The sequence below is a fragment of the Alternaria triticimaculans genome (genome assembly GCF_023758025.1).
Source record: "Alternaria triticimaculans strain BMP 0046 chromosome Unknown scaffold_2, whole genome shotgun sequence".
NCBI classification, from domain to species: Eukaryota; Fungi; Ascomycota; class Dothideomycetes; order Pleosporales; family Pleosporaceae; genus Alternaria; species Alternaria triticimaculans.
This window is the reverse complement of record NW_026055959.1, coordinates 385,670-408,017: the sequence shown is the minus strand read 5'-3', so window position 1 is coordinate 408,017 and position 22,348 is coordinate 385,670. Positions and strand designations below refer to the sequence as shown.

Here is a 22,348-nt window from a genome sequence, read left to right as displayed (position 1 = left end):
TGAGCTCCTTCAGGATCTGTCGCACACTCCATGTCTGTTCACTTGGTCTGCTCTACTCATGTACACGGCGTGTACGTGAATCTGTATGTCGGACGCTCACCTTTATATGATTTTGGTCGTCGCTCCGATTCGCATCTGCATCTACATCTGCATATAGATGGATGGGCCGTAACTCTTTGAATCACACATCATGTCCTTCTAGGAAGCTTGACTGAACAATTAATCGTGTTGCTGATGCTATGCTCAATTGGAAGTAAGGCTGACCCAAAGCTCGGTCGCGTAGCACAAAGCAGGGCCAACCTCTTAGCTCGGCTTTGTGCTGTGCATGCACACATGAGTCGCGAACGTTGGGACCATGCTACGTGCCCTAACTCTCTCATAGACTTGTTCTTCTAGGGTCACACATGTTGTCAGTGGCGTTTATGCGTTACTTCGCATAAGAAGATCGTCTGCAGGAACGATCCTTCCGATGTAATTCGTTCGTCATCGCATCGAATGTCCTTGTCGCGCACCTCCATACCTGGACAACGTCCCGCTTTTGCAGGTGGCTACAATCCACAAGACAAGGGTGTTCCTATCGGAATCGGATTGAACATCCTTCCAAATGATAGTCGTGAGGGGTGGTCTTGGCGTTGGAGCGAACGGATATAACCCTTGATCGCGCCAAACTTCGAATGCGTTGCTACCATCAATCGTCCTCATAAAAGTACCAACATGGCGACTGAGATGCAAACGCCCGAGGTGTACGCCCCCAAAATCTCCGAGTAAGCATTATAGTCATGTAGCAACGACTTACAGAAAAGCTTACTAGTGTCTTAGGTGTCTGAATGATGAACACCAGCTTCCTCTTTTCAAGAAATTGCTTACGCTTTACAACACTCAACTTCATCAATTATACTGGAAGCATCCATGGTGGTTCTTGCACGGCAATCAAATAGAACCAATGTACATGCAGCTGCTTCCCTTCCACGTTCGCGCAATCACTAATTCTGCCACCAGACTTTTACACCGCGAAGGCGGTCCTATCTTCTTGGCCTACGCAACAACGAACTACATGCTGATAAAACACTATCTGCCTCGTGAAGTTCGGGACATGATTTGGGCCCAGGTCTGGGACGAACATACCGTTGAGGAAAGCCTCGTTTACATGCGCAATACCATCAACAGCACCTGCCGTCTGTGCCTCAACACTAATAACCTAAACTGTCCATATCATCTATGTCTCCCATTCTTTGTGCGCCCGGAGCTGGTTGGATCAGAGATGGCGACAGAACTAGTGGAGTCATGGTACAACATTGCAGCGACCAAGCACCACAAGCTACTCTACGCGTGGACCGCCAAGGGTGTACAGGAGATCATTTGCAAGGACGCTTTCAACATTGGACGCGAACCAGCCCAGTTCATAAGAAAGCTGGAAATCAGCATGAATGTGGACGATTTCGTTCCACCGGAACCGGGAAAAGAGGGTTGGGGCGATATCAGGAGTGTAGAACATCGCCGGGAACTCATCACCGAGCCTCTTTTGAAGATCCAAAACAAATCGGGATTCCGGTTCAAGATTGAAGTCTGCCACAGTCACATCAGGCTCAACCTCTGGAAAGAGGTTTTCGACACGTTTCGAGAACCGGTGAGAGTGATGAAGGACGAAGGGGCGATCGTGAAAGCCACCTTTATCTACAAGGGAGGTTATAATAGGAGTGACGATGTGGCAACGTACGACATCTTGGATGCTATGACACAGCCCGAGGAGGAATGGAAAGCGAACGCAGTAGCGTTCTTTGATGCGGTTTGTTTTTCTTCACCTTCGCACTTCGCACCCAGCTGACCACACGCATCAGCGACGCAGAATTCCAGACGAGCACCGTCTGTACCGGGATGAGGATCGCCCAAATTTCAATCCAGAGAGCCAGGCGTATCTCACTCAAAAAGAACTCGAAGACCGCCATGAATCCTACATGGATTCGCTCAATTACTCTGGCACAGATGACGGCCCTCCGCCCCATGATTATCTGCGCGAGTACATGGAAACAGGGACTTTGAAGCATGAGGAAGGAGTCTGTCAGTGCCCCGATTGTAATACGGCCCTCGGAGATCACCTGCGGCGGGCAAGATACCATTACTCGAGTGACGACGATGACGAGCACGGTGGCCACATTGGCTACATTGGCAACACCTACTACCATTATGATGATGATGACGAGGAAGACGAAGAGGATGATGAGGAAAGTGATGAGGGTGATGATAATGGAAGCGACGGGAATGCTGGAAGCGACGGTGAAGAGATGGATGATGTTCAAGGCGGACAGCAGTCAGACGCTTCTCATCAAACGTAAGCTTGTTTGAGGCATATCTCAGGATATGGCCGCAAAGTAGTCCTACAGTAACAATGAGACTAAAATCGGTCGTACTTTGCTTCTGGCTTTCCCGTGGCCTAGGGAAACGAAGGTTCCCTCATCTCTAAAATAGATGAAATCAAAGTGCTAGGCACCAAACCAAGCCCCGCTATCGCGCTCTCTTTCCCCGTCTCTACATCTCAATCTGAATCATACGACTCATCCGAACTACAATACGGGCTTTCCTCGTCGGGGCCAGTATCAGACCCATCATCTGAGCCAGTGTCAGATCCGTCCTCTGAATCCGTCTCTGGATCGTTGCTGAAGCAGTTGTTCATTCTGTTGGTTGTATCTTCGTGATGTTGAGGGTCGTAATCCGGATTGTCTTCCACCAGATAGTCCCTGTGTCTGACCTGGAGGCACTGTTGTCGCGGTTTGAAAAAACTTTCTATCATATATTCCTTCCATTCCGCACCGGGATCCCGGATATGTGAGTTGAGGTCGTACTTTATAGTCGAAGTCCTGTCTGGTTGGTAGAACCATTGAACGCGTATGTTCCGACTGTGTTCCTTGAAAGCTGTCAATACGGGTCGCAATAGTTCAAAAATGGGGGTCCAGAGGTTGAGTCGGATGTTTCTCTGGGGCAGTCGGATGTAAAGGTGGAAGTCGCGTTTGTGAACGATGCGAAGTAATTGGTCAACCATGGCCTGCGCTTCGGCCGGGCTAGCAACAAGGTCCTTAACGGGGACTTCAACAATCAGTCCTCTCAGTACCGCTGTAGGTTTGAGACCAACTTTGAAAGCATCTGCAGTGAGTAGCCGGATTGCCTCAGAAAGCGTCTTTGCGAAGAGGTGGCGGTAATTCGATCCTCCAGGTACCATCTTGTACCACATCTCCAGCGCCTCGCGCGCGGTCTCAATTCCAACGTAGGACTGTTTGATGAAGTGTGGAGCTGCTTTGTGTCCCATACATTCCTCCAAAGTTCCGAATTTACAATAGCAGTCTTCCTTTACAAGGTCGCACAGGTGGCTCCAGGACTTGTTCACAGGAGCGGTTGCGCCGCCATTCGCGCTCCAGAGCTCTTCATAGATCATTTCGCGTATCTCACGTGGCAAGAGACGTTGCATCTCATCGCAGAAGGCCATATTCCAAGCTCGACTGTGAGATCTTACAGTGGCTCGCGACGTCCTTGGAGGAATACGTTAGTGTGTTGTACGTTTGAGAGCGAAAACAATGCATTCTTCCACGTACTTCGCGTATAGAGCACGCCTCTCGACCAGAAGCCGCACTCTTTCCTTTTTCAATTCTTGAAGCTTTTTATTAATGGAACTTGTCTGTTGCATAGCCCTATTTGTAGATCAATCCATGTACTCGCCAAGGTGGAGGGAAGAGCGTACCTAGGTACTCTTGTAATTGTTGGTACGTTCGCCATACATCTTCCTTCTGGCGATTCTGCTTGCACCTGCATGCACTCATCTTGTTCGTCTGAAGTAGTGACCACGACAACGTGTGAATAGTATCTAGAAACTGGGGATGTGTTTGGCCAGACCGAGAAAGATCAGAAAGTGGGAAAGCAACGTCCGTTCGGATATCTCACCTAGCCATGCGGACGCGGCTCCGGGATGAGGGTAAACAGGTCACCACTAGGGCATTGTGTTAGCGCGCACGCCCTACGCCGAATCACATATGCAGCGACAGACGCATGCATAGACACCACATGGAGTGCTCGATGTTTTGGAGGATCATTAACAATACGTTGATTCATGACTGCAAAACCGCTGGCTGTTCGTGCAATAACTACGAAATATCCATGTCGACGGCGGGAAGTAAACCTTATCCTATTTCATCGCCGCTAGTCGAACTTCGCAAAAGCAAGTTCGTACGCCAGAGCAAGCGTCATACGCGCGTGCTGAAGCATATGGTCGAAGCTCAGATATTCAATCTTATCCTCGGTTGTGTGTATCTTGTTGTCGCTGTACTTGAAGTCGGACTCAATGACGAAGGCTGACGGGTAGCCGGCCTTGGACGCACTGGCGTGATCTGAGCAAGCGTAACCGCACTTGGTCAGAACATACGGAATGCCACAGTAGACAGTGATGATCTTCTTGATGAACTCGGTGAGACCGGGGTCAACGAAGTCAGTAATGACACCAACAGACTCAGGCTCGCCCGCATCCAGCGTCTTCTGGACGTAGCCGGTCATGTCCTGCTGAAGCATAGCCTTGACCTTGCGAGCCTCCTTCTCGTAGGACTGGAAGATGGCCTGCGATCCCAAGAGGCCTCCTTCCTCAGCAGAGTACCAGTGGAACTCAATTGTGTTGTCTGCTTCGCCCTTGAGGATCTCTTCCGACTTGAGGAGTACGCGCAGGGCTTCGAGGATAGTTACGGTACCGCTGCCGTCGTCGTCGGCGCCTGGGGCGGCCAGGAGAGCTGGGAAGAAGAGGTTGATGCTGTCCTGGTGAGCGCCGATGACAATTGTCTTGTCGCTCTTGCCAGGAATGGTGGCGATGATGGAGGACTGGCCCCATGGGTGAGGGAACGCCTTCACGGAGGCTTTGACAGCGCCTGCATCCGCGAGAGTCTTGTTGACCTGGCCAAGAAGCCATGCCGAGCTCTCGACTCCGTATTTGGACTTATAGTATCGCGTGTGGAACGAGGTGAAGGTCTCGAGATGCTCGCGCATGTTGTTCTTCTCCAGCTTCTTGAGCAGAGGAACAATGGTCTCGTTGTGTACAGGCTTCTCGGGGAACTTGACGCTTTCGGCTTTGAACCGGCGGTCGAGCGTGCCGAGCTCTTCATTGTGCGTGATGTCGAAGAAGTTGATGTTTTGCTGCATCGTGTCAGCGGTAGGCTCCACGTTATCTGCTGTCGGTGCTGGGATGTCATACCTTACGCAGCTCCCACTTCTCATCTTCGGTAACCCATCTTGTCTCGCCCGGAGACAGCTCGATAAGATACTCGTCTGGCTCGATGATAGTAAGCTGCGGCTCCTGCAGGACCGCCTGGGGGTCCTTGGGATGCGAAACTGCAGCTGCAAGGGCTGCAGTGTACAGAGGTAGTAAGATCGTCGTTGACTTCATGTTTGCTGGAGTGTAGATGGTAGCAAGAGCTGTGATAACGTCTATGGCAGCCGGCACGGTGGCTGGGTTGACGCGATGATGCGGAGATAGCGGCGGAGCTGTCCTGTTTCAGCCAAGCGCGTAGATCATCCGTCACGAGGTCACGCTTTCCTCCTAGTCGCTGCCCAGGTACACACGTCAACCATTGACATTCCATTATCTAGAGTACCTGACTTCCATCTATTGCGCATTCAGATACATTCTTCGAAGTAAGGATTGCGCACCTTCCAGACGCCCTTGAGGCTCGATCAAGCCCTGGCAATGAAAATATGCAACCACAGTACCTTCAACATCCCTCAGCACTTATGAGCCTCAGACCCCGGCTTTGTATGTCTCTTCGGCGGCGTGCACAAGCCTGAATCGGTGGCTTCCTCTGACGTGAGCGAGCTCTCTCTCGCATTTCTCTTAGGTGCCAGAAGCGTGTCTGAGTACGAGCTTTTGCGCTTCCTTGGCTCAAGTGTCGCAGACTGTTTCTCATGCTCGCCATGACCCATCTTGTCGCTGGAAATGTTTTCCTGTACCTGGTGAACTACCTTACGGAAAGCTTTCGCTGGATCATACCGTCTTCCAGGTTCGGCGCGGAAAGCCTTCGCTGCATCGTCTCGTCGCTCAAGCTCCACGTACTCCATTCGCCGCACAAGAACCCCGGCCTCCTTGAAGACTGCGGGCAACTGTCGGGCAAGCATCTCAACCTGAGAGTTGCCGAGCGCCTCTTCTTTGAGCGAGAAGCGCAAAACAAGTGAGGCTTTTTCCGGTTCTTCGTTGCGAAAAGACTCGTCCCGTTCTGGATTTGGATCGAGTCGTCCAAGCTCCACATTACGTTTGTATCGCTGTAAGCGATCCCACATCAGAGCGGCCTGTGTTGTTCTCTTAGTGTTGATTCTTTCCCACAGTTTGATGACTGGAAATGTTCCACCCTTTGCTTCGAATAAGAGTTCGCGAAGCGACTCACACAATGCATGAGTAAAAGATTCTTGTCCTGGCCCACGTGTATACTCGTCTGCTGAAGAAGCCGCTAACAACTGATAGTTTCGCAATTCTTCGTTTCTGCCTTTATGGGTCACAGCAGCAGTACTCGCGGAGCAGCAATCCAAGATAGCTAGTGTATCAGCTGCTGCGTGTAACTTGAGAGGTGCTTCTGCTTCATCCCAGAATGCTGTAGGAGCATAAGCATGGCCACTGCTCTCATCCCAATTTCGTGACCTGCTACGTGTTAATGACCGAATGCTGGAACTCCTCAGGCTACCTACGCAGATAACTGCAGTCGACTGCAGCCCTTGTCATCCTCGATACGGACACCATGGCCCGTGTAGTATACAATCAGCAGATTGTCTTCGCCGTCGTGTTCGTGCACATGGGTCAATATATGGTGGTTAAGGTCGATCTGCGGATTCCGGCTGTTCCGAATTCTTCTCACGGTACATCCGAACCCGAAGCCAGTTGTGAAAATCGTTCTCAGGAGACCAATCTGCCGCTTTAATTAGGCAATTTTCTTCGAATGATGCGCAGACTCACCTCTTGCTCGTGGCCTTTGAACTCGTCGACACTCTCATCCCAACGTATTATCAGCACTTCAACCTTGCGATAACCATTGGGTATCTGAAGTACACCATTCGACACATTTTGGAACAATGTGCGCCGCTCAGCCTCGCGGTTCAGCTCCCTCTTGGCTTCTTCGTCACCCGGGTCGAGGAAGGTGAGATCGTCAACAGTGACTGGTACCACGATAGAATTCTGCCGGGAAGGATTGATTGGCTTAGGGCTCTGGCAAGGCTCGGTAGTCTTGGTATGCGCAGGTCGTGCAGTTGACTGAAGTTGCGCAGCCATATCTCAGGTGATACATCAGACTACTGATTGTAGGGCTACCCATCAGGAGGCGCCCTTCTTATGTTATCCTATCGTTGCGTTCGTCGCTGTGATTCCTTCTGAAGGACCTCCAGCGGCGGTGCAAACACGAATTGGAACAACTAGAGACAGCTTACGTTGGCGTTTGCCGGCCCCAACATCGCATGTTTGCCTGAGAACTGCTTATCAGACTGCTTGCTCATCCATTGGCTGTCCCAAAGCTGAGCGGGCGCTCCCTTGTGCCACAAAATATGTCCTCCAACCACAACGCACCGACCCCACCAAACTGTCATGCGGACAATCGTTCAGCTGAACTACATGTGATATGAGGCTTAAAGATGGCATATGGGGAACGGTGAGTTCGCTCAAATAGAGTTTGTCATTGCACAGCCTTCCTCATTGTATGCCTTGGGAGCCTCAGTCTAAATAGAGGCCGGCTGCGCCCGAATTACAGCTGCTCAGCCTGATTTCTTGTATTCCGAACCTAACAATTACGCCTAGCCATCGAGTTCAAGAAATTGACCGGTCATGGCAGATCAGGTAAAGCCTCATTATCGTCATCACTAGAGCGCTTCACACTGACCGGTGGTCTCCACCTGTGCTTAGAACGATATTCCCGAGAGCGAGCAGAGCAAGTCGGTGGCGATCACTAATCTTGATTCCAATAGGGTACGCAGAGCTCGCTCAATTGAAAGTGAGCGCCACTGACATATTCCATCAGCGCAAGGCAGGCTTCAAGGAAGACGACAAGGTCAACATGAGGGTGAGCAAACGTGTGATGATCGACGGAACAGAGGTGACGCGTGTCGAATTCGATGCGTTCACCGTTTCTGAGCGTCGTTATCACCAGAGTCGATGGCAGTACAAGTTGAAGGACAGGAAAGGCCTGCTGTACAGTGAAGGTGAAAACTGGTTTTCGGAGAACAAGCTCAAGCCGACATGAGATATGATTCGGTCTCTTCAATTTTGCCTAAAAGAACCTAGAATGCGCCACAGTAATCAGGTATCCCGGTTGGCTGCCTCAGCCCTAAGCTGTGCGCCCTCTGTTGTCCTTCAACACGTAGCAAACATACCTATTAAAGCGGAAAACTGCCGCAGTCAATCTGCTACAACTTTCTTCTAATCAAAGTTTTGTGATGACACGTTCAACTGGTATTTAACTACACTGGCAGAAGCGAAGATGAGTTCGCAAGGTAGGAGCGGTTTGGAAAAGTCGAGTCTTTGCAGCGAATCGCAATCCTCGGGGCACATATCGATACCGATTGAAGACGCCAAACCAGAAGATTTTCATGGTAAAGCATCCACAGTATCGAGTCCCTAACTGCGCTGACTTCAAAAGAATCCGAACTTTCACCAGCGGAGGTGGAGAAGGAGATACGCAGCACTAAAACTATACCTCGTAGGTCTTCACGAATGATTGCGGATATCTAGTCTTGCTAATCGTGCGAAGTAAAAAGCTATTCGCTTGGGTACCCTCTCCAGGCCGCATTCCAATCAAGTGAATCTAGCTGGTCGATATATCGCGGCTTCACTTATTTGCATGCCCGCGTCATACTTCAACTCCAAGATGAACTTCGGAGTTTGGAGGAGCAGCTGACAGATCTCGATGAGATGGACTTGGAGAATGGGGATGGAGCTCGTCTGATGTCTCGAAAAGACGACCTCCAGCAAGCCAGGAGGGAGGAGACGCAAAGTGTACGGGAGGGTCTCATAAGCACTATACAGCACAAGCTTGTCACATATGGTATGTAACCTCTCCACCAACTACTCTGCATTGATGTGGCGATCTGACTTTCTCCCAGACGATATACTCGCCAAAGCCCGTGATCTCAACGCCTTCCAACGGCCATCAAACCGGGACTACCATAGCTTTCGGACTTGGTTCTGGAACGTCAAGCCGCTGAACTATGAGCCTGAAGAAGATTTCATCAAGCGTCGTGAGGACCTGGTCTCGCTGCGTCATGGCCGCGAGTGGTCCGGGTTCGACGGACTGGTTGAGACGTGCATACGTAAGATGCATGGTCCTCTCACTCAGGTAATATCCGCTCTTTACGATACCTTTGCTCATCGTGACTAACCTGTCATCAAGAAACTGTTCGCGACCAAGGAGCTCCGCGAGAAGACAGATGATAAATGTCTATACTACTATTCGCAGTCTCGGATTGAGAAGCTCGTCGGATTGATCATCACACTCATCATCTTCATCCTCCTGGTACTCCCGGTTGTCGCCATGTACAAGCTGACGTCGGTGGGTGATCGTAACTCCACCTTCGATGCCGTTGGGATCCTGGTTGTATTCACATTGCTGTTTTCAGCCGCCATGAGCTTGCTCACAAAAGCGAAGCGCCACGAGCTTTTTGCGGCCAGTGCCGCATACTGCGCCGTCCTGGTCGTTTTTATCAGCAATTTCAGCAATGACGGAAGTCATCAAAATGGATGAGCCTGTTTAGACACTCGGAAGGTGAGCAGCTGAATTCCTGCCATCTCTTTGATCGTATATTTTTTAGGCTGTGGCTGCTGAATGTTTGTGTTCAATTCCTGGCCTTGTGCCTTCTACGCGCGCGTGATGTAGATTGTCGTTTACATAGGGTATGGTCATTCGGGAACTCTTTCCAACATGAGATGTTTCAATCGCAGGTAGTAATGTAGGAAACAAGTCAATCACCCTCAGTGTATTCTTAATACAGTCCGTTTTAAATACTGGTTTGTCAGTGGATAGACGATTCAATGCGCTGCTCAAATGGAGTGCTATGGACAGTGCTAACTCCGGGATCGCGGATTGCCAGCTGTCCAACATCCATGTCGGCGGCAACGTCATCACCTCACCGTGCGATCGACTTATCACATCTACTAGTGACGTTTTGCGTATCGATATTTTTCTCAATGCAGGTATCAAGCTCACGCGTGGAGTGATTGAGCGCGATGCGGGGGGGCTTTAACTCCGGGCGACGCCTTCCTAACTCCGGGCGAGGAAGCCCATGAGGTTCTTCGGCTGCCTACGTATAAAGAGGGGACAAAGCTGACAACAACGAAACAACGGTGACACTTTTCGCAAGAATATATATACTTGTGTCGATACTCGAGCCAGCATCACAACATCGGAACCAAAATGGCCGACTCTTCGATCGTCTTCATCACGGGCGGCAACACTGGCATTGGTTACGAGACCGTAAAGGCTCTTTATGCTTCGCCACAACCACACACCATCCTGATGGGTAGCCGCTCTCTCGAAAAAGCCGACGATGCCATCTCCAAGCTTAAAGGTGAAGTCTCAGAGTCCAAATCAGATATCGTCCCCGTTCAGATCGACATTGAGGACGATGCGTCCATCGAAAACGCTTTCAAGAACATAGAGAGCAAATATGGTCATCTTGACTCGCTGGTCAACAATGCCGGTATATATTTCCTTTATTCTCTGCAGTGCAGTAGACTGATGTGTGGTAGGCGGATCTTTTGATGCCGTTATGCGGAAGGACCCTAGCCCCAAAGGCATCCGCGTAGCTTGGGACAGAAGCTACTCCCTTAACGTCACTTCCACCCAAGTAGTGACCCATATTTTCGCACCCCTGTTGATAGCCTCCAAGCACCCTAGGCTTCTCTTCGTGACTTCTGGCCTGTCTTCCCTCGAAACCTCTTCCAGTAGCTTCAATTCCAAGCTCATGAACGCACCGCCACCAAAGGGCTGGCCCAAGCCACCATCCATGGCCCAAACAGCTTATCGCTCCAGCAAGGCTGGGATGAACATGATGATGCTAGACTGGACACAAAGCCTTAGCGTCGATGGTGTCAAGGTCTTTGGCATCAGCCCCGGATTTCTGGCTACGGGATTGGGAGGCATGGGGCCGGAAATGTTGAAGAAATGGGGTGCGGGCGACCCAAGTATTGGGGGCGTGTTCATCAAGGATGTTGTGGAAGGGAACAGAGACGAAGATAGCGGCAAAGTTATCAACAAGGATGGTGTGCAGCCTTGGTAGCTGCGCTATCTGCGGTATGATAGGCCGTCGGCTGTCGCACAACATTCGCAGATCTACTATTCTCGGTATCAGTCCATGGTTTGCTAATTTTCAGCCCCCAAATGAAGACGGTCCCTATGCCAGTATTGTTTTCATGGGAGCACCCTTTCATTCTCTGGGGCTATTTTAAATCAACCTTTCGTGCATGTGTCGACTCCTCCTCCGTCTTCGTGTTACAGCATAGCTTATAATAATATGCATGATGCTGTGTATCCAGGGAAGGCTGACCCATCCGCAGGCGCCATTGCCACGGTGTCCAAGGCCTTTGAACCTCATGAGCTGAAACTCGATGGAATTGTGCGGTGAAGAAACCTCCCAAGATTTACCACTGCATTAAATCGCAGGTAATGTGGAATATGTAGCCCATACAGTTGACGTCTGTATCTTCGTGTGGGAAAAGCAGTGAGACTTTCGCTGCTTAGCCTTGTGCCTTCGTCCTCTTATCTCTCCGCGTTCCCCGCCCCCACTTCGAAGAGCACAAACCTATGATCTTAGCTCTGGCCTACTACCCAATACAGCTAATGCTATCATCGCAACAAACTGCGCCTCGCTGCAAGTCGCTTCTACCTTTCCAATGGTTCGTTCTACACCGTGGAAGCATCTTAACGACAAGTGTGTTCGCGCAACCGCTCTATCAGACGCTATCTCGTCCGTTAAATATAGAAGAGACAGCAGGTAGCAAAGTTATGAGCTGCATTGCGTACTTTATCGTGTTCTGGCGATGCACAACTCTTTACAATCTGCTTCGATAGCTAGACACATACCTTCCACAAAAACACTGCATACTATTACCAATAACCTACTTCCAATCGTTAACAAGACCCTGTATATCTATTGTACATCTCCAAGATAATATTTGTCACCCTAAAACGTCACCTAGATACCATGGCATCCGAATACGAGTCAGTTTACCTTGGAGTCTGGACAAATTGGTCTCATGGCTCGATAGCCGGCCTCACACTCACGACTACTATTCAAAATGGCGGTCTGCTCATCGCTTTCCTTGCGCTGTTCACTACGTTTACTGGAACCTGTTTCTGGACCATCGTCTCATTCGCCATCCATCAGAACATAAGTCGAAAGATACCACAAAGTGCATTATACCACCAAAAGCAAGCGATACTTCGCAACTCCGAGACCAGTACAGCGGCTTTTTGGAGACTATCAAGAATGTCTTGGGCCTGGCGGAAGGTGGTGGTTCCGCCCGCTTTACTCAGATCGGTGTCATTACCACTAGTCCTCAGCTTAGCGACCTTTTGCGCTTTCAGCACAGCCGGAGTATTCTCTTCGCGAGTAGCCACTACGAGGGGTGGCGAGGTTCTTCTCGTTGGTGACAGGTGTGCTACGTTGAACAGTTCCCTGTTCACCGGACAAAACTACCGCGTAGCTCAATCGTATATTGCCAGTAGGACCAGAGCAAGCGCCAACTATGAGTCAGTTTGCTATAGGAAGTCGGGGTCAGCAGATAGCTGCCGCAAATTTGTCCGAGATACCCTCCCTGTGACGGTCACGACTGGCATTTCTTGCCCCTTCCCGGGCAAAAGCAAGATATGTCATTCTCCGACAGCGGCCCTCCGTTTGGATTCTGGGTTCCTGAATAGTCACTCTGATCTAGGTATCAATTCGCCACCTTCCTCAAGATTTCTCTATCGAACCGTTAACGAATGTGCCCCAATACGCGGCGAGGGGTACACATACAGAAATTCAACGCAACCCCAGTGGAGTGTTCAGTTCCTGTATGGACACTATAATGAAGGTTTCTGTGAAAGCAACGACCTTGAGTGCACTCTTCAGTTTGCTGATGCGAACACTCATCGAGGACCTTTAGGAAGCGAGTACTCGGTTTCGTAAGTCCTTCTCGTCGATCAAATACTTCTACAACTAAACATGCGTACAAGTGCCGTCACACGCTACAACGTTATCAGCAACGACGAAGTCTTTTCAAACGATGCCTGGCGGCCAATCCAGGAACTGGAAGTTCCTGACGCAGACCTCGGTGTGTACTTCCTTCAGATGAAGGATATCAGGTATCTCGAACCCGTCACCGACTTATGGTTTGAAGCTCTCGACAAGGTGGTCAACCGCGGTCAGAAGTTTGGGAACCTGACTTCTTACGCTACCGAGCTGCCAATTAGAGCACTAGCATGTGTTCAGCAATACCAATTTTGCCGGCCATCCTTAGAAGAAGTCGAAAACTGTACGCCGCTGAATGGCATATTTGAGGCCACAAGAATAGCCTCCTCAACACTCTTTCCACAGCCCAAAGATTCTGAGAGATTCCTTTGGTCCTTACGCGCCATCAGGGATATGGCCGGTGGCTTCCATGAACTCGTCAAACAGCTCAAGGGCGGATCGCTTCTTGCGAGTGATTATGTCTCAAATAGTGGGCAGGGTGGTTTACCAGACAATCAGTGGGAGCTGGAGCTGGAGCATTGGTTCAAATTCACGATGGCCGACTTACAACGAGCCATACTCGAGCAAGCGACTGGTCCAGTTGTCCCAGAGGCTGTGCCATTCTTTTCAGCGCCCACGTCTCCGGAAGCACGAGCACTCTGTGGTAGTCAGAAGATCAGAAGCGACTCCTATACTTCGTTCAACGTGCTCGGCCTTATATTGATGTTTTCCATCGGAAGCCTCATCATGCTTATCGCTGCCTGTCTACCGTCTGTTGCTGCGCGTCTGCAGCGGAAAAAGCCATTTTCCAGTATTGAGTGGGTCACAAACGATACACTGCAGCTACAGCGGCTTGCACACGAGGCCGTCGGAGCCGGACAGTGGCAGGGCGCGTGCGATGATTATCCGCGAACGCAAAAGGGAGATCTTCTGGCAGTAATCGATATATCCAACAAGGAACACCCTGTGCTCCGAGCTCCCGCAGCGGCCGAGATGGTGAAGGAAGCAGAGCAAGCCGAGGAATCTCAGGACGAGGAACAAGGTATGGAGGAGCAAAGAAGCGAAGGAAGCGTCGAAGAGCGGAGTGAGGGCCTCAATGTGACAGGTCCAAGAGAGGAAAGAAAGGCCGAGTGGCAGAGGAATGACTCAATCCACGAGTCTTTGATGAGTGTCGAGATCCCGCGCGTCTCCTTGGAGCTTTCACATCGCTTTGCCGCTGCAATATGTTAGTGTCCTTATCAGAATTCGATAGATGTAGGAATCATGCAAACCCAGAAATGACGCGCATTGTCGGAGAGCACCACGAAATCTCATGGTGTGAGCATGCTGATAAACGCAGGAGCAACACGGCGCGCGTAGCAAAGATGCCACCAATGCAAGCGCAGAAGATGACGCGACGCGTGCCTCGGCTCTAGAGCGTTATCGATAAGGCACCCTCTAGCCTGGTACCCTTCACCATTACAATGCAGCCCCTCATAATTACCACAAATACCCTCCAATACATAGAACATTCAGATACCGACAACGCGAGGCCAAAAGCGCGACGCAGAAATGGAAGCAGCACTGAAAATCTTCTTCTCGAGCCCGCGGTTTGCTGTCGCCGGCGCGTCTTCCGACCCACACAAATACGGACACAAGAGTACGCTAAGATGTCCTCTTCCAGTCTTACCTCATTCCCGTCATGTCTAATCCGATATCACAGTATTCGCATGGTATCTCCAGCACTCCCTCCCCGCAACGCCTTTGAACCCGCGGAATTCAAGTGTCACCGTCTTGAACCGTGCCCACACAACCGTGCCTTCGCCGACAGCTCTTCAGGACCCACCAGCATCCAGCTATTCTCTGTCAGTCATTACGCCACCTACAGTGACGAAGCAGTTGCTCAAAGAGGCGAAAGAGGCTGGAATTCCTGCTGTATGGCTCCAGCCTGGAAGTTTCGATGCCGAAGTTCTGGAGTACGCGAAAGCTAATTTCAAGGCGGCGATTGGCGGCAATGGTGGCAGGGGAGGAGAAGGGTGGTGCGTACTTGTTGACGGAGAGGAAGGAATGAGGTTAGCCGGAAGAGAAGCGTCGAGACTCTAGTACCGCGAAGGTCGACCGAGTAGGATGTCTTGCTTCTTAAGCTGGCTGTCCGAATTATTTCGATAATGTTTACGATCGATTGAGATGTACTACAATTCATAATAAGAACATATCATGTATTTGGCTAAATCAAGTTTGCCATCCCACGTCTACATTCATTGTCCTTCAGCCTTTCCTCCACGAACTCTCCGTTCCAAGCCAAGTCTCAAACCCCTTCATCTCCGGATTCATCCTCTTGCACTCCTCAATATCCGCGCCAAATCCCTTCTCTCGAAACCAATCGAACATGTACCCAAGCTCTTTCGACATCCAGCACAACGCCCCGGCGACAGATCGGTACGTCATCGGAAGCTTTTCACCCGTCTGCTTTTCGAAGATTCCCTTGAATTGCTGGAACGAAAGCGACTCTCCTGCTAACGACATACCCTTGTTTTGGTATACTGGAGTATCGTGCTTGAGGAACGCTTGGGCGGCGAAGAACCCAATGTCACTAGTACTGATAAGTTGTAGAGGTTTCTCCTTTGGCAGCTTGATCGCCCAACTCGTTGTAAACACCTTGCCGAAGAATTCTGGAGTCAGATTCTCGTAAAATGCTACGGGTCGCAGTACGTTATATGTCATGTTGCCTTTCTTGGATTCGGAGAAGAGGTGTTGCTCGATATTATGTTTCGTGATGAAGTGGGGGACGGTTGTCGGATCCGAGTCTGATTTTGCACCGCCTCGATCCGCAGAAGAGAAGACAAAGTGCGATACACCGTTCTTGATAGAAGCATCTACAAGGTCCTTTCCTTGCTTCTCTTCATTCTTTCCGAGCGCCTGTACGAGGATTCAGTAAAGCTCGACTGTCATTGCTGGAAACATGCTCACCTGAACACTAAAGACTCCCCAAATGGGCATCTTGGTGGACTCTCTCGCTGCCTTGAACATCTCGTCGGCTGCATCGAGGTTTCCAGTGACGAGTTTGATCCTCGACGACTTCTTTTCGAGCTTCTTGGAGGATGACGACTGGGCGTCCCGGGTGACTGCTAGGATTTCGTAGGGTGCGTTCGCTTTGAGCAAGGCATCAACGACTGAACCACCTTGTTTACCAGTCGCACCTGTGACGAGGACTGCTCTGAGAGCCATTGAGGGCTAATCGGATATTATTTAGTATGGTCAGGAGAAAGAGAAGAAGGTTGCGACTGTGTTCGATTGAGAGTTGAGTGATTCTTGCATCTTTTATGAACAAATCGTTCTGCTATGTCTATTGACATATGCGAAATCCAGCTCTGCTTAGCATTGCTCGTACACATGGTGTTGCGCACCGCGACCGTGCGAGTCGGCGGGTTGTTCGCCCGCTTCTGGCAGCAGCTGAGGCGAACGCCGCTGATTGGTGTTCGGCCTTCCGAACAGCGAACGCGAGGCGGCTTACGGGATCGATCTGCCCAACTTCTATCCGGTCGCAGCTCCGTCGCATCGTTCAAGCAAAGGATGCATCAATAACTGAGTGACTGTTCTGTGACTGGCCGCACATCAAAGCGCGAAAAAGGGTATATATCTGCTAGAAAAAATCGATCTTAACTTCCCAACATGGCGTGCATCATATCAACAAGCCAAAGACATTTACATCTCCTTCGCGACAGCCTCCAGGGACTCCTTGAAGATGTTACAAGCCTGGCTCAGCTCCTCCTCGCTGATTGTGAGTGGCGGAATGAATCTCAGTACGTCGAACACCGAAGTGCTGAGGAGAAGCATGTCTCGCTTGACGCATTCCTGCACAATCTTGGGCGCAATTTGTGGCTGGCTCTGAGCATGTTGTGCAGCAGTATTCGATGAGTCGCGTTGTAGTTCTGGGTTTGCAAACTGGACACCGACCATGAGACCCGATCCGCGAACATCTTCGATCAAGTTACCGGCCTTGGTGCCAGAAGCTTTGAGATCGCGGAGGAACGAGAAGATCTGCTTGGAGCGCGCGGCGACGTTGTCCAAAATCTTCTCCTCGTGGAATGCTTTGACTGTGGCTGTTGCGGCGGCGCATGCGACTGCATTACCCGCATATGTGCCACCCATGGATCCTGGTTTTTGGAGATCCATGAGCTTCTTACTGCTCGCAATACCGGATAGAGGGAACCCGTTCGCAATGCCCTTTGCGAAGATGAGAATATCTGGTCGTACACCAGACTCCTGCACAAACCACATGTGTCCCGTGCGGCCCATACCAGATTGGACCTCGTCAGCGATGAAAAGGACGTTGTGCTCATCGCAAATCTGCCTGACGCCATGTAGGAACTCGGGTGGTGCTGGGACATAACCTCCCTCACCAAGAACGGGCTCCAGAATGACAGCTGCGGTATCTGCGGGAGACGTCTGCTGCTGCAAGGTAAGCTTCAATTGGAGCAGTGCCTGGCTCACGAGCTGCTCCTTCGGTGTGTCTGGAGACATGCCGAACTGGCTGTAGTATGGAAATGCGGACGCAAAGACGCCACCCATCAGAGGTCCATGGCCTTCGCCGTAGATAGTCTTGGATCGCGTCATCGAGGCTGTCGCGTTCGTGCGGCCGTGGTATGAGCCCTGCATGACGATGATGTTCGGCTTCTTCGTCGCGGCACGGGCAAGTTTGACGGCTGCTTCAACGGCCTCTGCACCCGAATTCCAGAAGAAGACGGTATCGAGCGATTCGTGGGGAAGTATCGGAATCAGCTCTTTGAGAAGAGCGATCTGTGCGGAGCTGAAGCCAATGTTGACTTGGGCGTGTGTGATCTTGTTGCATTGTGCCGCTGCGGCAGCGCTGACTTTGGGGTGGCAGTGACCAAGGTTCACAACACCAATGCCGGCCGTCATGTCAAGCAGCTTGACGCCCTTGTCCGTGGTGATGAATGTGCCCTTTCCATCTTCAAAGACATGCTTGGTGAGGCGGCCAATGCCCTTTGCAATGTGCTGTTCGCCAAATGCTGCTGTATCCATCTCGGAAGACGCTGGTCGTGTAGTAGAGAACGGTCGTCGAGGGGTTGGGGCGTGTCGCGGAAGAGTGGGTACGAGGTTGCGTGGAGCTGACAAGCAGCGTCTGGATACCGTGGCGGCCTTCATTATGTATCTTGGGGATTGTGCTGCTGCTTTCGACTGCCGTGTAGGTCAAAGTGGTGGGGTTCGGGTTGAGGCGGCCTGACGTAGCTAGCACGCTTATCGCCGAAACTAGACGCCCTACACGCGTTCTTATGACCTTCACGATCATTTGCGGCGGCCAACAACTCACTCACTTCGCTTCTACTAACTTCTTTAGGTAATACAAGAGACCGTCTGCCAAGACTTCTTACTCAACGACAAATTATCTACACGCCCCACACGCCTGAGATATTGTCTGGTAATCGGCCTGCAGCTGTTGTTTGAGCAGAACTTTCCTGTTGCTAGGATAATACTGATGCCTCTATCGAGCCTGCGGCAAATACACAACCACACATAGCAACTACGCCGAGGTGCACTATCTGGGCGGACTACATAGGTCTACGGTTCCCGTTCGAACGTAGAACGTACGATCAACACAACCTATGAGCTTGGAAGACACCGAGATCTTTCTGGTCTAGCCGGTGGTTCAGATATGAACCTTCTCCGCAGCCGTCACACGTCTATCCTGCACTTTTCCACGCCGGCTCTGATAAGTGTACAAAGTATATCATGAGTCTACCGCGCTCGCTATTACTACCTAAGACTCGCGCTCATTTCACTTTGTTCTCATCATAAGCAAACAGTCTCAGACGTTGCTTCCTTCCTTACGATCCCAAGCCATAGGCCCCGGGTCTCGAGGACCTCCAGCAATGACCGAAGTTACTGTGAACTTCGTCTCCTTTATGATATTCTTCTGAGAGTCTCCATCACTATTATCGGCCTCGTCGTTGTCGCCCAAGGTCTGGAACGTGTCCATGGCTATCACGCGGGAGCGCGAGGTGGGCTGCCGATTGTTTATTCCAGATTGGTATGCTTGTCCGCCAGATGCATCAGGAGTATTGGAGCCGGCGGATACCCTAATGCGCAGGGATAGGAGAGGGCGAAGAGGAGGTAGCGAACCGGCGATGAGGCCAATGCCGACTTCGGTCAAGGACCAGAAGCCGATTTTGCCCGTACTGTACATGAACTCGCCAGGGTCACTGTAGAGTGTGAGGTACTTGAGGCGGACGATGGTAGCACATGAGGCACTGAGTCAGGATTAGTTCTTGATACCATAGCATGAGGGATCGTCAAGGCCTTACAAAGAAGCGAGCGCAAGCATGACAGCAACTGAAGCTTTCACAGCTCCCTTCATCTGGACATTCCAAAGCAGAATAGCCGGCATGATCGAGAGACTAAAGTCTGCAGTGATCTCGATGGCTGAGTAGAATAGACTGACATTCGTATTGAGCTGAAGGTTGCAGGTGCCATTAGATTCACCCCATAGCGTGTTGATCGGATGGCCGGCAAAACGTTAGCGACAATATTTCCTACTTGTAGAACAAGTCAACTCACAGATGTTTGCAATTCCTATGCAGAAGACTAGAGCAGCAACCATGGTAGCACCTATCAGCGCCCATAAAGCCCATGTGAAGAAGCGACGACCAACAGCGATGCGCAGAAGCGCTACTGCAACACTGATTTTGACGAACATGGCGCTGACTGCGTAGAAGTACTCTGCGATGTAAAAGAGCTGAACACAGTGAGTATGGACTCTATAGCATTTCGTCGATAGGGAGTATGTACCTTTGTTCCTTTGGATATTGTCACCGTGGGCAGCTCTCGTGCGAACTGTCCAGAGCCATAGTGGCAACAGACGATGCAAAGAGCAGCTGTCACTGAGAAGAGAATCTGCAATGAACTATCAGTTGGCTTATCACATGCTGGTGGTGCTGGGCACTTACAGTTCCGACGAGCATGAAGTAGTCATCCATGCCCCACGCTTTCCTCCACATCCGTACCCCGACTCTCATGGAGAAGACGATCCAACTCAACACGAGCAATATGATTGCGCAGTACAACAACGCCACTCCATCTCTGGCCACTTCGACAGTCGTCATGTTCCTTGCGCAATGTTGACAAACGTATCAGAGACCGAGAAATGAAGCAAGCAGATGACGAACATGAGACCGGTGGCAGCTCGCCAGATGACATATATTGGACGTTTCATCTCTACCACTGTACCACAGGAGAACCCCAATTTTCTGTCGACTCATGTCGTGGATCGTGAGCCGTGCAAACAGGGCCCTCGTGTTACGTCCTAAGGTCGCGGGCGCTAGACGTAAAGGGCTTCGTCTAGATCGGATCTAATGTGTCAACTGTCCGCGGAGGATGCCCTCGGGAATAGCTTAGTGTATAGGACTGCCGCGTGGTCCGAATTGTTTACGTTTTCTCCGACACGTTGCTTTGTGGAAGCGAGCATCAATGGAGCATGGTCCCACTATGGGCTGCGGCGTCGTGAAGAGGAGCTACCCGCATCAAAGAAGCCTTATGCGTACCAGACTTGCTATCCATCTAAATCGTCGAAGTACCCGCGAGGCGTTGGTGACCCCTAGTGACCGGTACATGGGTGGCAGGTGTCGTGATTTTCTTCCCCTGTCGGGCCGTTGCTAGCTTAAGTGGGTCTTACAGCTGGTCCGCCCATGGGCTCGGTTCCAACACTGGCCGGCGCCACGCTCAGACTGCCTGATTAGAAAATGTTCGTCCCAAGACGGCAGTAAAGTTGGGTGGTCACCTGGTTCAGGCGATTACCATCACGCTTCGGATCTTGACTGATAGATGCGTAGTCGCGCGAGTGTGTTTCGATGTTGATTGAGCAGCTTCAAGGTCGCGGTTGGCTTGCTACGAGCGGAATCCTTCCCTGCGATGAAAAAAACGGGCCCCGTACGAAGTCCATCCCGAGCTCGCTGTGTTCCTTGTAAATCTCCGGCAGCTTCTCAGATTTCGTTTGAGATGATGTTTCTGGGCCCAGAACACGGGTAGCCTCACAATGCCAGCCCATGACTGTTCCAAATCAGTGCGCTCTTGCATGAGCTCGAGCTGATGCGCAAGGGCCCCGATTATGTCTGCATATTATCCTCTTCCTTTCTGTATTTTGCTGAAACTTCCATCTGTTTACTCTCACCATACCTAGCTCCGCCATGGCATCGTTCCAAATCCAAGACTCTGACCTGACGGGATTTCAGGGCAAAGTTGCCGTCATAACAGGTACCTTGATTCGGCCCAATCAACTTTCAGGTTCCAGAACACTGACAATGCCGTAGGTGGGTCGTCTGGTATTGGCCTCGCCACAGCAGAGCTACTGCTCTCTCTAGGCGCACTAGTTGTGACTGGTGATATTCAGGCACCACCGGCGTCTGTGGCTGACTGTCACTTTGTCCAAATCGACGTCAGGCGCTGGAGCGATCTAACGAAACTATTCAAGGCCGCGAAAGAAAAGCACGGTCGTGTTGACTTTGTATTTGCGAATGCTGGAATTGGGCCACGCGCAAATTACTTGGCTCTCGAAGTCGATGAGAACGGTGACCCCAAGGAACCAAATGATGACACCTTGGACATCAATCTGGACAGTGTTGTCAGGACCGTGACACTCGCTACCCATTATCTGAAGGGCCAGGCCGAGGGGGGGTCCATTGTCATCATGGGGTCCAGCACCGGCTTGCATCCCGTCCGAGCAGTTGATTATTGTGAGTAACAGTTCGTCGATCACGTTTGAATTTCCGACTAACAGCACGACTCAGCGACGGCCAAAGCGGGTGTTCTAGGCTTTGGTAGGAGTTTCGCGCTGTTGGTGAAGGCTGCCGGTCTGCCTATTCGCGTCAACACTCTCGCCCCTTCATGGACGGCAACTCAGGTCTTGCCCGATTTGAAAGGCTTGCTAGATGCGGTTTCGTACAACTGCCAGCCTACTTCAGTCGTTGCCCGAGCAGCGGCCTACTTGATGGTAGACAAGTCTCGTCACGGAGACCTCATCTTTGCCTGCGACGGAAAATACACAGAGATCGAGAAGGCTGTGCTTGCGCCGGCATATGCAACTATCAAGGGAGACGGATTAAGCGACGATGATGTCCTGGCGAAGGTCTTGGCGCTGGGTAGCTAGACA

General features: G+C 51.0%; 13 protein-coding genes across 13 annotated transcripts; 7 read left to right on the top strand and 6 right to left on the bottom strand.

Moving 5' to 3' along the window:
• Positions 1–909: 909 nt before the first annotated feature.
• Positions 910–2,333, top strand: J4E78_001822 (uncharacterized protein; the record flags this gene model as incomplete). The annotated part of the gene is made up of 3 exons (XM_049362475.1): positions 910–915; positions 956–1,786; positions 1,839–2,333. 3 exons carry the CDS (start codon positions 910–912, stop codon positions 2,331–2,333), a joined length of 1,332 nt encoding a protein of 443 aa, XP_049225067.1.
• Positions 2,334–2,533: 200 nt separating this feature from the next.
• Positions 2,534–3,478, bottom strand: J4E78_001821 (uncharacterized protein; the record flags this gene model as incomplete). Its single annotated transcript, XM_049362474.1, has 1 exon — positions 2,534–3,478. One exon carries the CDS (start codon positions 3,476–3,478, stop codon positions 2,534–2,536), a length of 945 nt encoding a protein of 314 aa, XP_049225066.1.
• Positions 3,479–4,185: 707 nt separating this feature from the next.
• On the bottom strand, positions 4,186–5,609 carry LAP1 (Leucine aminopeptidase 1; the record flags this gene model as incomplete). The annotated part of the gene is made up of 3 exons (XM_049362473.1): positions 4,186–5,163; positions 5,222–5,511; positions 5,603–5,609. 3 exons carry the CDS (start codon positions 5,607–5,609, stop codon positions 4,186–4,188), a joined length of 1,275 nt encoding a protein of 424 aa, XP_049225065.1.
• Positions 5,610–5,748: 139 nt separating this feature from the next.
• J4E78_001819 (uncharacterized protein) lies at positions 5,749–7,279 on the bottom strand (the record flags this gene model as incomplete). Its single annotated transcript, XM_049362472.1, has 2 exons — positions 5,749–6,399; positions 6,968–7,279. 2 exons carry the CDS (start codon positions 7,277–7,279, stop codon positions 5,749–5,751), a joined length of 963 nt encoding a protein of 320 aa, XP_049225064.1.
• Positions 7,280–7,825: 546 nt separating this feature from the next.
• On the top strand, positions 7,826–8,240 carry J4E78_001818 (uncharacterized protein; the record flags this gene model as incomplete). Its single annotated transcript, XM_049362471.1, has 2 exons — positions 7,826–7,837; positions 8,019–8,240. The coding sequence occupies 2 exons, from the start codon at positions 7,826–7,828 to the stop codon at positions 8,238–8,240; spliced, it is 234 nt and encodes a 77-aa protein (XP_049225063.1).
• Positions 8,241–8,908: 668 nt separating this feature from the next.
• J4E78_001817 (uncharacterized protein) lies at positions 8,909–9,737 on the top strand (the record flags this gene model as incomplete). Its single annotated transcript, XM_049362470.1, has 3 exons — positions 8,909–9,041; positions 9,100–9,332; positions 9,387–9,737. 3 exons carry the CDS (start codon positions 8,909–8,911, stop codon positions 9,735–9,737), a joined length of 717 nt encoding a protein of 238 aa, XP_049225062.1.
• A 443-nt stretch (positions 9,738–10,180) lies between these two features.
• J4E78_001816 (uncharacterized protein) lies at positions 10,181–11,271 on the top strand (the record flags this gene model as incomplete). The annotated part of the gene is made up of 3 exons (XM_049362469.1): positions 10,181–10,186; positions 10,386–10,692; positions 10,742–11,271. The coding sequence occupies 3 exons, from the start codon at positions 10,181–10,183 to the stop codon at positions 11,269–11,271; spliced, it is 843 nt and encodes a 280-aa protein (XP_049225061.1).
• A 1,926-nt stretch (positions 11,272–13,197) lies between these two features.
• On the top strand, positions 13,198–14,433 carry J4E78_001815 (uncharacterized protein; the record flags this gene model as incomplete). Its single annotated transcript, XM_049362468.1, has 1 exon — positions 13,198–14,433. The coding sequence occupies one exon, from the start codon at positions 13,198–13,200 to the stop codon at positions 14,431–14,433; it is 1,236 nt and encodes a 411-aa protein (XP_049225060.1).
• A 321-nt stretch (positions 14,434–14,754) lies between these two features.
• On the top strand, positions 14,755–15,285 carry J4E78_001814 (uncharacterized protein; the record flags this gene model as incomplete). Its single annotated transcript, XM_049362467.1, has 2 exons — positions 14,755–14,842; positions 14,906–15,285. The coding sequence occupies 2 exons, from the start codon at positions 14,755–14,757 to the stop codon at positions 15,283–15,285; spliced, it is 468 nt and encodes a 155-aa protein (XP_049225059.1).
• Positions 15,286–15,450: 165 nt separating this feature from the next.
• On the bottom strand, positions 15,451–16,410 carry J4E78_001813 (uncharacterized protein; the record flags this gene model as incomplete). The annotated part of the gene is made up of 2 exons (XM_049362466.1): positions 15,451–16,101; positions 16,153–16,410. The coding sequence occupies 2 exons, from the start codon at positions 16,408–16,410 to the stop codon at positions 15,451–15,453; spliced, it is 909 nt and encodes a 302-aa protein (XP_049225058.1).
• A 477-nt stretch (positions 16,411–16,887) lies between these two features.
• On the bottom strand, positions 16,888–18,228 carry J4E78_001812 (uncharacterized protein; the record flags this gene model as incomplete). The annotated part of the gene is made up of 1 exon (XM_049362465.1): positions 16,888–18,228. The coding sequence occupies one exon, from the start codon at positions 18,226–18,228 to the stop codon at positions 16,888–16,890; it is 1,341 nt and encodes a 446-aa protein (XP_049225057.1).
• Positions 18,229–19,012: 784 nt separating this feature from the next.
• J4E78_001811 (uncharacterized protein) lies at positions 19,013–19,691 on the bottom strand (the record flags this gene model as incomplete). The annotated part of the gene is made up of 3 exons (XM_049362464.1): positions 19,013–19,454; positions 19,509–19,640; positions 19,687–19,691. 3 exons carry the CDS (start codon positions 19,689–19,691, stop codon positions 19,013–19,015), a joined length of 579 nt encoding a protein of 192 aa, XP_049225056.1.
• Positions 19,692–21,386: 1,695 nt separating this feature from the next.
• On the top strand, positions 21,387–22,345 carry J4E78_001810 (uncharacterized protein; the record flags this gene model as incomplete). Its single annotated transcript, XM_049362463.1, has 3 exons — positions 21,387–21,453; positions 21,510–21,932; positions 21,987–22,345. The coding sequence occupies 3 exons, from the start codon at positions 21,387–21,389 to the stop codon at positions 22,343–22,345; spliced, it is 849 nt and encodes a 282-aa protein (XP_049225055.1).
• Between the last annotated feature and the right edge of the window lie 3 nt (positions 22,346–22,348).